Here is a 16,060-nt window from a genome sequence, read left to right on the forward strand (position 1 = left end):
TGGTGCCCACCTGGAGCACAAAAGTGGCAAGGCAGGCTGAAGGGGCAGTAAGGGAGAGGCCTTTGTCGTGTACCCCCCATGAAGCAGATCCTTTATTCCTATTTAAACTAACCCAACCATGTAGGGAAATAGCAGCTACTAGAGCCATTTTACAGATGAGAAAACTGAGGTGCAGTAAAGCTAAGTAGTGGTCACAGAGATAAGTAAAAGACAGAACTGATATTTTCATGCAGACTGGCCTAGCTCCAAACCTGTGTTCTTTTTACAAGTAAGAAGATCTTATATCTGGATAAGAGTATCAGAGTAATGATGTCTGTTCTCAGATGTCAGTCACTGTGTCATGTTCATTAATAAGCTGTTGGAGTGGTAATATCCCCATGTTAGAGATGAGCTGAGACCCAGAGAGGTTAAGTGACTGGCTCAAAGACATCCTGCTAGTAAGTGATGGAGAGGCTGCTTATTAATACTAGAACCTCATTACAATTTTTCCTGTGTTTAATGTTGTAAATGCCCAGATAGGATAGTTGTGCTTAAACAAGGGGTTGGGCAAGCTGTTGCAGAAAGATCATACCGTAGAGCAGATTCTGTTTAGCCAGGCCTTTGCCAGTGTTATAAAGGAGTGGTTTAAAATAACAGCATCAGGTCCATTTCTCCATCCTGAAAGGACGTTGCGGTTGAGCCATCGAGAAGAAAAACTACCATGTCTACTGCTTTGGCAAAACCTCAGATGCGTGGCCTCCTGGCCAAACGTCTGCGATTTCATTTTGTTGGAGCATTCATGGTCTCCCTGCGGTTTGCAACTTTCTATAAGTTTGCTGTGGCTGACAAAGAAAGAAGGCATATGCAGATTTCTACAGAAATTATGATTCCATGAAAGATTTTGAGGAGATGAGGAAGGCTGGTATCTCAGAGTGCAAAGTGATTTGGAATACAAAGAATTTCTTTAGGTTGAGTTCCATGGAAGTTTGTTTCTTTCCTGTGTTCCTGAACTATGAAACTATGACTATCTGGGGTGAGAAATAGTCTCTCAATAAGTAAACAATTAACAAATACTGTGGAAAAAAATAAAAATAACAGCATCAAAGTTGGGGCAGTGCTGAGGAACAGGATAGGCTCTGACACCTGTCCTGTCTCTCACGTCAGGCAGGACACATAAAGGGACAGCCCCTGGAGAGTGCAGCCAGCGGGCCAGTGGTCCAGCCTTACCAAACAGAGGCCCACGCTTGGCCTTGGCCCTGGGCAGAAGGAGAGGACTCAGCTGTGACCCCAGTGGACTGCACCCCAAGCAGAGGAAGGCCTGGGTCTCTAGCTGAGGTTTAGATGAGAGTGTGGGAGTGCCTGTTGGTCAGGGGAGAGAGACCTTAGCTCTCACCCCAGACCAGAGGCTCTATCTGAAAGAGTGGGCCTTTGGAACCGGTAAGCTCCAGGAAGCATCTTTTAAAAAAAAAATAATAAATTATTTATTTATTTTGGCTGCCCCAGGGCTTAGTTGTGGGCATGAAAGATCTTCTAGTTGCCATGCTCACTCTTAGTTGTGACAGGTGAGATCTAGTTCCCTGACCAAGGATCCCACCGGGCTCCCTGGTTGGGAGCGAGGAATCTTAGCCACTGGACCACCAGAGGAGTTCAAAGGGAGCCTCTTGAATATCTGATTTCTCACAGCTGGGGGTACTTTTCTGGGGAGGAGGCCCATGAGGCCAGAACTACTTATTCTCTGCCCTTGCAGGTGACAGGTCCAGGAGGAGCCCCTCAATGAGGCGGACCCATGGAGCCAAGAAGGCGCCAGGCAGGCGCAGAGCCCAGCCAGGCCAGAAGGAGCGGGCCGGGGGCAGCCCGGGGTCCGGGTCTCCTCGGAGGAAGCAGGCGGAGCGCAGGGGACGCCTGGAGCTGCCGGGGGCCCGGGAGCGGCGGTCAGCAGAGAAGACCTGCCGAGGGAGGAGGAAGAAGGATGGGAGGGCTTCCCTCAGGGAGCAGAGAGCTCCTTCAAAGAAGGAAAAGGAGGTCCGGAGGAAGGAAGAGACGTGGAAGCAGCTGAAGAAACACAGGTGTGTTGTGACCCGACTTCAGGCGCGTTTCAATTCGCCCTCTCCCTCCTGCCAGCCCTGCTTCCTCCCTTGACAAGGGTCAGGTGCCATCATCCTTCCTACCCCCTCCCACGAATGGACGGCCCTTGCTCTCTCCAGCCTCCCTCTGCCTCTACCTTCGTCCCTGCCCAGCTCACCGCTGGGGCTAACCGGGATGCGGATCACACTCATCCCAGGTGGAGTGGCCCTGCGCACTGTTGTCCCAAACCCTTCCAGTAGGGCAGGTGCAAGTGGAGGCTGTGAATGGGGAGGTGACACGGCGGCATGGTGGGACAAGATCCCAAATCTCCTGAATTTCAGCTGTAGTGGCGACTCACTACAGCTGTTGAAGAGGAGCTGAGAGAAATTTAAAATTAAAAATTAAAAATTCTAAATTTCTAGTTAAAATTGAAAATTAAAAAATTTAAATTGAGTTTAGGAGTCATAAGAGGGCTTAAGCATGCCATTTCCCAACCTGACCTGCATCCTCTTCTGTGAAATATGGTTTTGATCTAGAAGAACTTCAAGAGTCCCACCAGCTCTGAAATTCTAGGATTGGGGGGTTTATTTGCTATATTTCTTTTGTTCCATTAGCATTGGCACATGGGGGGTTAATTGATAGAGTCAGTGTATGGAATCAACAAGTTGGGATTTTAGTTTCATTGCTTTGCTGCCAATTTTGATGAACCATCTCCCTCTCTTTGCTTCCCTCTTCCACTTTACTTTGCATCACTTCTCAGGATGTTTTAAGAATCCCCATTGATAATGGGCAAAGAGGCTTTGGAAACAGAGATACTAGGATTATAGCAAAAAGTTGATACTCATTCCACCCATTTCTAATAAACCTTATTTGCCCACACCCTCACTCAGGTGTTCCACTGTACATCTCCAACTTTATCGAGGGGAATTAAGGCCCTCAAAAGGGGCCACTGATTTCTTCCATCACCCCTGCCAGCCATCCCTGGCTCCCTTAGGGCTTTGTCTATTGTTTGGTTGTCCCTGCTGCTGCTGCTAAGTCACTTCAGTCGTGTCCAACTCTGTGAGACCCCGTGGACTGCAGCCTACCAGGCTCCTCGGTCCCTGGGATTCTCCAGGCAAGAATGCTGGAGTGGGTTGCCATTGCCTTCTCCACTGGTTGTCCCTAGCTCTGAGCTAATGGGATAAAGGATGCATGGTGCCCCTAGCAACTTAGAGAGAACTTGAATACATCATTGGCAGAGTGTCCTGAACTTTAGAAGGAGGCTGTCCCATCCTGTCTGGAAGGCAGATGCAAAGTAAGGGATAAGGACTCAATTGTGCCATTTTCAGATTCATGCTGTAGCAGGGCGTAGAGATGAAAAATATCCAGCCTTCTTCCCCAGAGGCTGACAGTCTGACATGGGAAATAAGACAGGGTTATCAGCTATCATAGCACAAGTGTTGCTCAGTTGTGTCCAACTCTTTGAGACCCCATGACTGTAACCCACCAGGCTTCTCTGTCCATGGACTTCTCCAGGCAAGAATACTGGAGCGGGCAGTCATTCCCTTCTCCAGGGGATCTTCCCGATCCAGCGTTCAAACCTGGGTCTCCTGCATATTTCAGGCAGATTCTTTACCATCTGAGCCATCATCATAGCACAAAACAGAAAGCAATATGTATACCAGCAAGGATTTGATGAAGAGTGTACTCCTGGGAGGCTGGGGTTCCTCTACAGAGTAGGTAAACATTTCAGTAAGACTTTGAAGACCAGGTGGAATTTGAACAGTGACTGAATGTTGCACTTCCACCACCACCCAAACTGAGGGAACACCTTATACAGAGACTCAAGGGCAGATGTCCTGGGGTGTGCGTGAGGCGTGGCTAAAAGCCCCTGTGCTCTAGGCTTCCCAGCATTCTAGACCTGGGGTCCCTGCTCTCCACCTCATTCCTATGACCTCTTCTTGTTCCTCAGGAGTTGATCAGAAGCTAAACTCGGTCTGCTGCAAACTGGTCTCTAAAGCCCATGGTAACCCAAGTCCACATCCTGATATTTCCAATTATGAAACTTGCTAAGTAGGCTGCCCAGGAGAACCCTTCTCCAGCCCCTCTCTCACCCCCTGTCAGTTGCTGCCAACTCAGCTGAGAGTCACTGTTTTTATGAGTGAAGGAGGCTATGAGCCACACAGACAAGAACTTGGATTTTGTGGCAGCTAAGCGCACAGTCTTTGTGAGATGGTGAGGGTCATCACACCCTCCAGATGAAAGGGTTCTGCAGCTATGCTGTCCCATACAGTAGTCACTAGCCACATTTGAAATGTGGCTGCTGTGATTGAGGAACTGAACTTTTAATTCAATTTAACTTTAATCTGATGTTAATACTACTGAGTTAAAACAAGAATTAGCCTTGCCCAATGGCTCAGCAGGTAAAGAATCCTCCTGAAATGCAGGTGATGCAGGTTCAATTCTGGGTCAGGAAGATCCCCAGGAGGAGGAAATGGCAACCCACTCCTGTATTCTTGCCTGAAAAATCCCATGGACAGAGGAGCCTGGTGGGCAAACGGTTGCAAAGAGTTGGACACACTGAGCGCGCGCACACACACACACACACACAACAAGAATTAGTAAATTTACTTGGACAGACAGATGTAGTTTTGAGGCTGATTTAATTTTGAAACCAAAGCATTTCACCCCCCCAAAAAAAGACAGTTTTGTCAGTGCAGATGTGAACATCAAAGGAAAATGATATTCTATTACTTGATTCATTTATAAGGAAATTTTTAAGTATGTCTAAAACAATTTAGATATGTGAATCTACTCTTTCAACTGAATTTTATGAAATCCGAATACAGATTAAATATGTTCAATAAAAATGTCATGTCTGAATTGACACTCAGTGAGTACAAGATGAACACTGGAGTTTGAAGACAGTACAAAAAGGATTTAAATTGTCTCATTAATAATTTTTTCACTGATTATATGTTGAAATTATAAAATTTTAATATATTGGGTTAAATGAAATGTATTATTAAAATTATTAATAATATATTCATGTTATTTTATAATATAGCTACTAGAAATTTTAAAATTATGATACATTTCCATTGGGCAACCCTACACAAGTGAGGATGCCTGTGTGGGTAGAATTCAGAGTCATGGAATTTGGGGAGGCAGCCCTCAAGACACTCTGGGCTGCAGGAAGAGTAGTGGCCTCCTCTGCCAGGTGGGTGAAGTCTCAGAGGGTTCTGAGCAGGGCAGACCTGTGCAAGGTGGCAGCTGGGAGCATCTCCAGTGGGGTTCCTTGTATCCCACAGAATCCCCGAGGACCCTGCCCTCCTCCCCACTCTCCTCCACTCCACCCCACCTCTGCTCCAGGTCATCCTCTGTGGCCTCCAGCACCTCCAGTGGGGAGTCTCTGTCTGAGGAGGAACTGGCCCGGATTTTGGAGCAGGTGGAAGATAAGAAGAAGCTGATCGCCAGCATGCGGAGCAAGCCCTGGCCCATGGCGAGGAAGCTGGCGGAGCTCAGGTGAGTGGTGGCAGTTGGCCAGGGCTCTCCCAGTTGAGAAGGCTCAGCTTCTCTGATGGGCTTGGGAATCCCTTCTCCTCTCCCCTCCTCTCCACCCAAAAGAGCTCAAGAAGAATGGAGGTTTACCCTTCCACCCTGCTTCGGTCCCCCTGTCCCCAACACACGACTGGCCACCGGCCCTGCTGTTGGTTAGCACTGAGCCAGGCCTAGTAGGAGACAAGGAGGATCATGGCCCTTAGGCTACACCCTGTCTCCATTGCCTCGTCACCCCTTTGTCTCACACCCCGCCCCATCTGGTGGCTTCTGCGCTTCCCCTACAACCAGACAGACATGCCTTCTTTGTATGTGTGTGTGTGTTAATTGCTCAGTTGTGTCCAACTCTTTGAGACCCGATGGACTGTAGCCCGCCAGGCTCCTCTGTTCGTGGAATTCTCCAGGCAAGAATATTGAAGTGAGTTGCCATTCCCTCTTCCAGGGGATCTTCCTGACCCAGGGATCGAACCTGGGTCTCCCTCATTGCAGGCAGATTCTTTACCACCTGAGCCACCAGGGAAGCTCATGCCTTCCTTGTTGGTGGTGGTGGGGTCGGGGGGCAGTTATGATCCCCCGCTTCAACAAGTTCCTACCTCTCTTGTGTTCTCTAAGCACCAGAATCTCTCCCCCTGTCACACACTCACCCTTGCAGTGTGAAGAGCAGGGGGATGGGCTGTCTTAGCTACACTTGTGTCCCAGAGGCCTAACACAGGGCCAAGCTTGCAGTGACACTCCATAAATATTGCCTGGCCGTGTGCCCATGCCCCTGAATCCTATTTTCAGCTCAGCTGCTTCCCTGGTTTCCATATGACCAGCCAGCTCATCACTCATTTTATGGCTCTTCAGTCTCTGCTGCAGTTTTGAAAAAGCAGGATGTTTCTACTAGAAAACTATGATCTGATTTTACCGTCTTCCCCCAAGTCCTGCCTCAATCTTTCTGCCATAAGATTGGGTGACTCCCTTCCTCCTTCCCTCTATGTAAAGCTATTTCCCTCAGCTCTTCTCACACCTGAGTTTCCTCATTGCTCAAATGCCACACCCTTTATCACAGAACAATTTGGCAGCCATATTTTGACCTTCAGCCTCTCTGTGGCTCCAAGGCACAGCAAAGATGCTGGCTGTGCAAATGGGGTCCAGCCCTGACAAGTAATCTGGTAAATAGAGCTTACTCCACTGTGTTGAGGGCTTCCCAGGTGATAAAGAATCTGCCTGCCAATGCAGGAGATGTGGGTTCTATCCCTGGGTCAGGAGATCCCCTGGAGGAGGATATGGCAACCCACTCCAGTATTCTTGCTTGGAAAATTCCGTGGACAGAGGAGCCTGGCAGTCCATGGGGTTGCAGAGTCGAACATGACTGAGTGACTGAGCACACCCGCCACTGCCCCTAGAATTATTACCTTCTCTCAAAGTCAGCTGCTGGAAGAAATGCCTCCCCACAGTGCCTCCAGGCCAGTGCTGACCAACAGAACTTTCTGAGATAATGGAAATGTTCTAACTCTATGCTAATAGAGTAGCCACCAGTCACACGTAGCTAGTAAGCACTTAGAAAGTAGCACAGCTGAGAAACTGAATTTCTGTTTTATTTTAACTTATTTAAACTTAGGTAGTCACACGGAGAAGGCAGTGGCACCCCACTCCAGTACTCTTGCCTGGGAAATCCCATGGACAGAGGAGCCTGGTAGGCTGCAGTCCATGGGGTCGCTAAGAGTCAGACACGACTGAGCGACTGCACTTTCACTTTTCACTTTCATGCACTGGAGAAGGAAATGGCAACTCACTCCAGTGTTCTGCCTGGAGAATCCCAGGGACAGGGGAGCCTGGTGGGCTGCCGTCTATGGGGTCACACAGAGCTGGACATGACTGAAGCGACTTAGCAGCAGCAGCAGGTAGTCACAGGTAGCAAGAGTTTGAGCGGTAGGTACAACTTCAGGCAGTGGGCTGTCTGCCTTTCCAGCTCCCTTTTTCTGAGTCTCTTCTTCCTGCTCCCCCAGGGCCAAGTTCTTCCTCCTTCCATCTGTCACTCTAACAGTACCTCATCCCACTCAGGTGTCACCGGGATACATCTTTTATTAACAATGGAAAAAGAGCAACCTTGCTGCTTATGGAAATGTGATCTCCAGCTGACTGGAACTCTCGGGGACCATGAAAATCCCTGAGCTGCCCAGAGGAGAAGTCTGCATCTCCTCCAGGCCTAGGGGCAGAGTTTCTGCTCGTGGTCAGGGTGGGAAGTAGTTAAGGCCCGAGAAGCTGAAAGGACTCTCCCACTGGAGCAAGTCCTCCTGACAGTAGTGATCTCATCCCTCCAGCCTGCCCTCCTTCCTCTTCCCTCTTGCAAGGCTCCCTATCCCAGGCTCAAGTCTCAGGCTCTCCAGCCTCTGGGTCTCCGCTCCAGTGATGCCTCTGCCTTGCCCGCCTGGCTAGGTCCTACCTTTTGAGACTCAGGCCAAGTGTTGCCTCTGCAGGGAAGTCCCTACTGCCCCTCCTGCATTCAGGCTGAATTAGTTACCACCTCTCTGAGCCTTAAGGCCCTATCCCTCACTTGACTGGCTGCTCTAGTTTGCAAAGCTGTGTCTTACTCATCTTTTAATTTCTTTCTTTTTTATATTTTGCCAACATTTGCTGCATGCTCCCTATGTGCCAGACATTGTTCTGAGCCTGGATGTGTAAAAATTCATTTAATCTTCCTAATCACCCTGTGATGTAGGTACTATTGTTATTGTCCCCATTTTACTGATGGCAAACTGAGACACAGAGCAATCTAGTAATTTTTCCAGGCCACGCAGTTTAGAGTTTAGAGGCCTGGCCAGAATTTGAACTAAGGAATTCTGTCTCCAGAACTTGCACTCTTAAATTGTAATTGCCTCTCTAGAATTCCTAGACATTCTAGAATACACCCCTTTGCCTCCTGTATGATTTCTTCTTCTGGAAATAAAGTCTTCAACTGCAGATCTGCCGATAGCATCCCCAGACTACATCTTTTTTTAGAAGCAATGGTGTGGGGACCCCAGTCTCTGGCCGACTCAGGCAGCTGGCTGACTTTGGCATACTTGTTGTAGACAATTAAAGAAGGGTGGTAAGGGATAAAGAGCAACAGCAGTGAACTGGGGCAAGCCTGCATTCACACTTCTACCATATCTGGGTGATTTGACTAGCTATTCAATCCCCCTCAGGCTGGCTTCCTTCCCTTAACCTCTCTGAGCCTCACAGCCCTTTTTCGTAAATTGGGAATAATATTATCTACCTTCAGAGTTGTTTTGACAAATTCAAAATATTTTTTTAAGGGCCAAGCATGTAATATACAATTAATAGATAGTAGTTATTGCTATTATTAATGGTTGAACATCTTGTGCCAGACACTGTGCTAAACCCTGAGAAACGAGGATAGGGAAGAAAGATGAATCAGAGACTTCACTAGTGATGCACATTAATAATGGCACAAGGCAGGCTGTTGATGTTGGTAAAACATCCCTTGAGTCAGGGATGTTTGCTTTAATCATAGAATTAATTTGGTGTGTCACTCAGCTTTGTCAGAAACCCAGTGTGTTAGAAAATTAGCCAAAGTGCTTGCTCTCTTCAGAGAGATCTGAAGAATTCCACTTCCAAAAAGATGCAATAGACATACTTTTCCATAGTCTTCCCATGAAGCACAGCTGCAACCCCAGATATTATGTGTAAAGCAAACATAAGAGATTCAGGAAGGTGGAGAGAAGAAAGCAGACTGGCTAAGGACCTCAGGGTCAAATGGATGACAGGCCATCAAGTTCTAGGTTTCCTTTTTATCTATGTATACAAACTGGATACTGGAGATATTGGAGAAGCTGGCAGCCCCAAAATATGGATAGATACTCACAAAAACACCTCAAGAAAAGTCCGCTGTCACTAGCCAAAGGACCAGAAAAGACAGAATACTTGTCAATGAAAACAATCCTTCTCCAACCAAACACCATAAACAAAAAACATCTCTAGCCCCACTCCTGGCAGCAAAAGTCAAGTTGGGAAGCCTATATTTCCTTTGTTGCCAGGATTTAACATGGTACCCCAATGCTCTCATCAGTAAATTATCAGAGAAGGCCAAGTGAGGAGCAGGGACATTCATACCCACTGTAGTAATAAACCTTCCCTCTCCCTGTGGTGTCAGTGGAGACCACATAGGGAGCATGAACTTTCACCACAACCAGGCAGTAACAAATTATACCTTCAAACCAGGATGATATGAGTAGAAGGCTTGTGGAAGCCCGAACTCACATCCTGACTCACCAGTAACAAGGAGCTCCAGCCCAGTCCCAGGTGTCAAAGGAGGCCAAGTGAGTAATCTGGAATTCTACCTAGAAGTAAACAGGCAGCATCCCCCTTTACCTACTGACGCAGTGTCAGAGAAGTCCTGCTAAAACACAAGATTTAAGTAAGATCCAGAGTCTCATAACATAAATTCCCAAATGTCTAGGCTTCAATTGAAAACTCACTCATCATACCAGGAACCAGAAATATCTCAAACTGAATGATAAAAGATAATCAACATATGCTAACATCAAGATGATATAGATGTTAGAGTTACCTGACAAAGATTTTAAAGAAATCATCATAAAAATGTTTCAGTGAGCAGTTATGAACACACAAAGAAATAGTATCAGAAAATGGATAGAAAATATAAAAGAGAGCAACTGGAAATTTTAGAAGTAAAAAATATAGTAACTAAAAATGTTTGAATGGGCTCAACAGCAGAATGGAGAAAGCTGAGTAGATTATCAGTGAAGGTAGAACAAGACAGATCACTCAATCTGAACAATAGCAAGAAAACAGTCTGGGGGGAAAAGTGAATAGAGCCTCAGGGACATGTAGGATTATTTTTAAAAAATCTAACCTTGGTGTCTCCTCCAAATCCCTAGATATGAAAGAAAAAAAAGGGGGTGTCAAAAGAAGATAGAGTGGGGCTAGAAAAAAGTCTTCAAATATATAGGAACTGAACATTTTTCAAATTTGACAAAACTTAAGTATTCAAGAATAAACAAAACCCCAGTAAGATAAATCTAAAGTAATCCATGCTAATACACTTCATGGTCAAACTTCTGAATACTTTTAAGAGTCTAAGAGAAGCAATGCATTACTAAAGAAAAAAATAGAAAGACAGCAAATAGCTCATCAGAAACCATGGAGAACAGAAGTACTAAGTGAAAAGAATTGTCAGTCCAGAATTATATATCCAGCAGAAACATCCTTCAAGAATAAATGAAAAATCAAGACATTCTCAGATGAAGGAAAACTAGAAGAATCTGTCACCAGGTCTACCCTAAAGTATAACTAAAGAAAGTTCTCTAAACATAAAGGAAATGATAAAAGAAGGCATCTTGGAACATCAGGAAGAAAGAATATGGTAAGAGAAAAAATCTTGGGAAATGTCATGTGTTTTCCTTCTCCTCTTGATTTTTAAAATTATGTTTGACAGTTGAAGCAAAAATGAAAACATAACCTAATATGATTCTCAAAAATGCAGAGGAAATAGTTAAGACCATTATAAATGAGTAGGATAAAGTGACATAAAGAGAAATAAGGCTCCACACTTCACTCTAGCTAGTAAAATGAATCAGTAGGTTTTGATAATACATATAGATAGGTAGATAACAGATAGATGGATGATAGATATAGGCCAACACATAGTAATGCCTAGAGCAACTATTGAAAAGGCTATGCAAATTTATATACTCAAAAGCACTGCAGGTTACACAAAATGGAATTCTAAACAAATGTTCAGGAAGACAGGGAAGAAGGCAAGTAGAAATGAAAAGCAGAAAACAAGAAATAAAATGATGTATTTAAACTGTAACATGTAAATAATTATATGTTAGTGGTCTAAATATAGCAATTAAAAGACAGAGATTGGCAGACTGGATTTAAAAGATGACCCAAGTACACGCAGTCTATAAGAAACTCACTTTAAATATGATATACATAAGTTGCAAGTAAAGAATGGCAGAAAATACACCATGCAAAAGTTAACCAAAAGAAAATAGGAGAAGCTATGTAAATGTCAAAGTCAATTTCAGAGTAAAGAAAATCACCAAGGTTATAGAGGGACACATCTCATTAGATGGCAAGAGTGAACATCAACATTTTAGGAATCAGTGAACTAAAATGGACGGGAATGGGCAAATTTAATTCAGATGACCATATCTACAACTGTGGGCAAGAATCCCTTAGAAGAAATGGACTAGTCCTCCTAATCAACAAAATAGTCCAAAATGCAGCACTTGGTGCAATCTCAAAAATGACGGAATGATCTCGATTCGTTTCAAAGCAAACCATTCAATAACAGTAATCCAAGTCTATGCCCCAACTACTAATGCCAAAGAAGCTGAAGTTGAATGATTCTATGAAGACCTAGAACTAACATCAAAAAAAAAAGATGTCCTTATCATCATAGGGGACTGGAATGCAAAAGTAAGAAGTCAAGAGATACCTAGAGCAACAGGCAAGTTTGGCCTTGGAGTACAAAATAAAGCAGGAAAAAAACTAACAGACTTTTACCAAGAGAATGCACTGGTCATAGCAAAGACCCTCTTCCAAAAACACAAGAGGCAACTCTACACAGGGATGTCACCAGATGATCGATACCAAAATCAGATTGATTATATTCTTTGCAGCTGAAGATGGATAAGCTCTATACAGTCAACAAAAGCAAAACCAGGAGCTGACTGAACTCACCGCAAAATTCAGACTTAAATTGAAGAAAGTAGGGAAAACCACTAAGCCAGGAAAACCACATGACCTAAATAAAATCCCTTATGATTATACAGTAGAAGTGACAAATAGACTCAAGAGATTAGATATGATGGATAGAGTGCCAGAAGAATTATGGACAGATTGCTGGAGTCAGTGATCAAACCCATCCCCAAGAAAAGAAATGCAACACGGCAAAATGGTTGTCTGAGGAGGCCTTACAAATAACAGAAAAGAAGTGAAAGGCAAAAGGGGAAAAGGAGAGATCAGTTCAGTTCAGTTCAGTCGCTCAGTCGTGTCCGACTCTCTGCGACCCCATGAATCACAGCACGCCAGGCCTCCCTGTCCATCACCAACTCCCGGAGTTCACTCAAACTCATGTCCATCAAGTCGGTGATGCCATCCAGCCATCTCATTCTCTGTCGTCCCCTTCTCCTCCCGCCCCCAACCTTTCCCAGCATCAGAGTCTTTTCCAGTGACTCAACTCGTCGCATGAGGTGGCCAAAGTATTGCAGTTTCAGCTTTAGCATCAGTCCTTCCAATGAACACCCAGGATTGATCTCCCTTAGAATGGACTGGTTGGATCTCCTTGCAGTCCAAGGGACTCTCAAGGGTCTTCTCCAGCACCACAGTTCAAAAGCATCAATTCTTCGGCAATCAGCTTTCTTCACAGTCCAACTCTCACATCCATACATGACCACGGGAAAAACCATTGCCTTGACTAGACGGACCTTTGTTGGCAAAGTAATGTCTCTGCTTTTTAATATACTATCTAGGATGGTCATAACTTTCCTTCCAAGGAGTAAGCATCTTTTAATTTCATGGCTGCAGTGATTTTCAGTTCAGTTCAGTTCAGTTCAGTCGCTCAGTCGTGTCCGACTCTCCGCGACCCCATGAATCACAGCACGCCAGGCCTCCCTGTCCATCACCAACTCCCGGAGTTCACTCAAACTCATGTCCACAGAGTCGGTGATGCCATCCAACCATCTCATTCTCCGTCGTCCCCTTCTCCTCCCGCCCCCAAACTTTCCCAGCATCAGAGTCTTTTCCAGTGAGTCAACTCATCGCATGAGGTGGCCAAAGTATTGCAGTTTCAACTTTAGCATCGGTCCCTCCAATGAACATCCAGGATTGATCTCCTCTAGAATGGACTGGTTGGATCTCCTTGCAGTATAAGGGACTCTCAAGAGTCTTCTCCAACACCACAGTTCAAAAGCATCGATTCTTCGGCGATCAGCTTTCTTCACAGTCCAACTCTCACATCCATACATGACCACGGGAAAAACCATTGCCTTGACTAGACGGACCTTGGTTGGCAAAGGAATGTCTCTGCTTTTTAATATACTATCAAGGTTGGTCATAACTTTCCTTCCAAGGAGCAAGCGTCTTTTAATTTCATGGCTGCAATCAGCATCTGCAGTGATTTTGGAGCCCAAAAAAAACAAAGTCTGACACTGTTTCCACTGTTTTTCCATCTATTTCCCATGAAGTGATAGGACCAGATGCCATGATCTTTGTTTTCTGAATGTTGAGCTTCAAGCCAACCTTTTCACTCTCCTCTTTCACTTTCATCAAGAGGCTTTTGAGTTCCTCTTCACTTTCTGCCATAAGGGTAGTGTCATCTGCATATCTGAGGTTATTGATATTTCTCCCGGCAATCTTGATTCCACCTTGTGCTTCTTCCAGCCCAGCGTTCCTCATGATGTACTCTGCATATAAGTTAAATAACCAAGGTGACAATATACAACCTTGACGTACACCTTCTCCTATTTGGAACCAGTCTGTTGTTCCATGTCCAGTTCTAACAGTTGCTTCCTGACCTGCATACAGGTTTCTCAAGAGGCAGGTCAGGTGGTCTGGGATTCCCATCTCTTTCAGAATGTTCCACAGTTTATTGTGATCGACACAGTCAAAGGCTTTGGCATAGTCAATAAAGCAGAAATAGATGTTTTTCTGAAACTCTCTTGCTTTCTCCATGATCCAGCGGATGTTGGCAATTTGATCTCTGGTGCCTCTGCCTTTTCAGTGATTTTGGAGCCCCCCCAAAACAAAGTCTGACACTGTTTCCACTGTTTCCCCATCTATTTCCCATGAAGTGATGGGACCAAATGCCATGATCTTTGTTTTCTGAATGTTGAGCTTCAAGCCAACCTTTTCACTCTCCTCTTTCACTTTCCTCAAGAGGCTTTTGAGTTCCTCTTCACTTTCTGCCATAAGGGTGGTGTCATCTGCATATCTGAGGTTACTGATATTTCTCCCGGCAATCTTGATTCCAGCTTGTGCTTCTTCCAGCCCAGCGTTTCTCCTGATGTACTCTGCATATAAGTTAAATAAGCAGGGTGGCAATATACAGCCTTGATGTACTCCTTTTCCTATTTGGAACCAGTCTGTTGTTCCATGTACAGTTCTGACTGTTGCTTCCTGATCTGCATATAGGTTTCTCAAGAGGCAGGTCAGGTGGTCTGGTATTCCCATCTCTTTCAGAATCTTCCACAGTTTATTGTGATCCACACAGTCAAAGGCTTTGATATACCCTTCTAAATGCAGAGTTCTAAAGAATAGCAAGGAGAGATAAGAAAGCCTTCTTAAGTGAACAATGCAAAGAAATAGAGGAAAACAATAGAATGGGAAAGACTAGAGATCTCTTCAAGAAAATTAGAGCTACCAAGGGAACATTTCATGCAAAGATGGGCACAATAAAAGACAGAAATGGTATGGACCTAACAGAAGCAGAAGATATTAAGAAGAGGTGGCAAGAATACACAGAAGAACTGTACAAAGAAGACCTTGATGACCCAGATAACTGCGATGGTGTGATCACTCACCTAGAGCCAGACATCTGGAGTGTGAGGTCAAGTGGGCCTTAGGAAGCATCACTATAAACAAAGCTAGTGGAGGTGATGGAATTCCAGCTGAGCTATTTAAAATCCTAAACAGTGATGCTGTAAAAGTGCTGCACTCAATATGCCATTAAATTTGGAAAACTTAGCACTGGCCACAGGACTGGAAAAAGTCAATTTTCATTCCAATATCAAAGAAGGGCAATGCTACAGAATGTTCAAAGTACTGCACAATTGCACTCATTTCACATGCTAGCAAGGTAATGCTCAAAATCCTTCAAGCTAGGCTTCAATAGTATGTGAACTGAGAACTTCCAGATATACAATCTGAGTTTAGAAAAGGCAGAAGAACAAGATATCAAATTGCCAACATCTGTTGGATCATAGAAAAAGCAGGGGAATTCCAGAAAGACATCTGTTTCTGCTTTATTGACTACACTAAAGCCTTTGACTTTGTGGATCACAAGAAACTACAAAAAATTCTTAAAGAGATGGGAATACCACCTTACCTAGGCTTCCCAGGTGGCTCAGATGGTAAAGTATCTTTCTGCAATGCAGGAGACCTTGGTTTGATCCCTGGGTCAGGAAGCTCCCAAGGAGACGGGAACAGCAACCCAATCCAGTATTCTTGCCTGGAGAACCCCATGGACAGAGGAGCCTGGTGGGCTACAGTCCATAGGATTGCAAAGAGTTGGGCACAACTGAGTGGCTAACACTTACTGCTTCCTGAGAAACCTGTAGGCAGCTCAAGAAGTAACAGTTAGAATCAGACATGGAACAACGGACTGGTTCCAAACTGGGAAGGAACATCTAGGCTGTATATTGTCCCCTGCTTATTTAACTTCTATGCAGAGTACATCATGGGCAATGCCAGGCTGGATGAAGCACAAGCTGGAATCAAGACTGCTGGGAGAAATATCAATAAC

At 44.9% G+C, this 16,060-nt stretch overlaps 1 protein-coding gene across 1 annotated transcript in view; it reads left to right on the forward strand.

Moving 5' to 3' along the window:
- The first annotated feature begins 700 nt into the window (after positions 1 to 700).
- TMC2 (transmembrane channel like 2) overlaps positions 701 to 16,060 on the forward strand; it is a 77,634-nt gene continuing 62,274 nt past the window's right edge. Inside the window, 4 exon segments of the mRNA XM_088843656.1 lie at positions 701 to 824; positions 827 to 901; positions 1,727 to 2,045; positions 5,395 to 5,547. Of these exon segments, the coding sequence (XP_088699782.1) occupies positions 701 to 824; positions 827 to 901; positions 1,727 to 2,045; positions 5,395 to 5,547 (671 nt within the window).

Source organism: Moschus berezovskii, chromosome 15 (genome assembly GCF_049115385.1).
Source record: "Moschus berezovskii isolate FMDL1 chromosome 15, NW_MosBer_1.0, whole genome shotgun sequence".
Lineage (NCBI taxonomy): Eukaryota > Metazoa > Chordata > Mammalia > Artiodactyla > Moschidae > Moschus > Moschus berezovskii.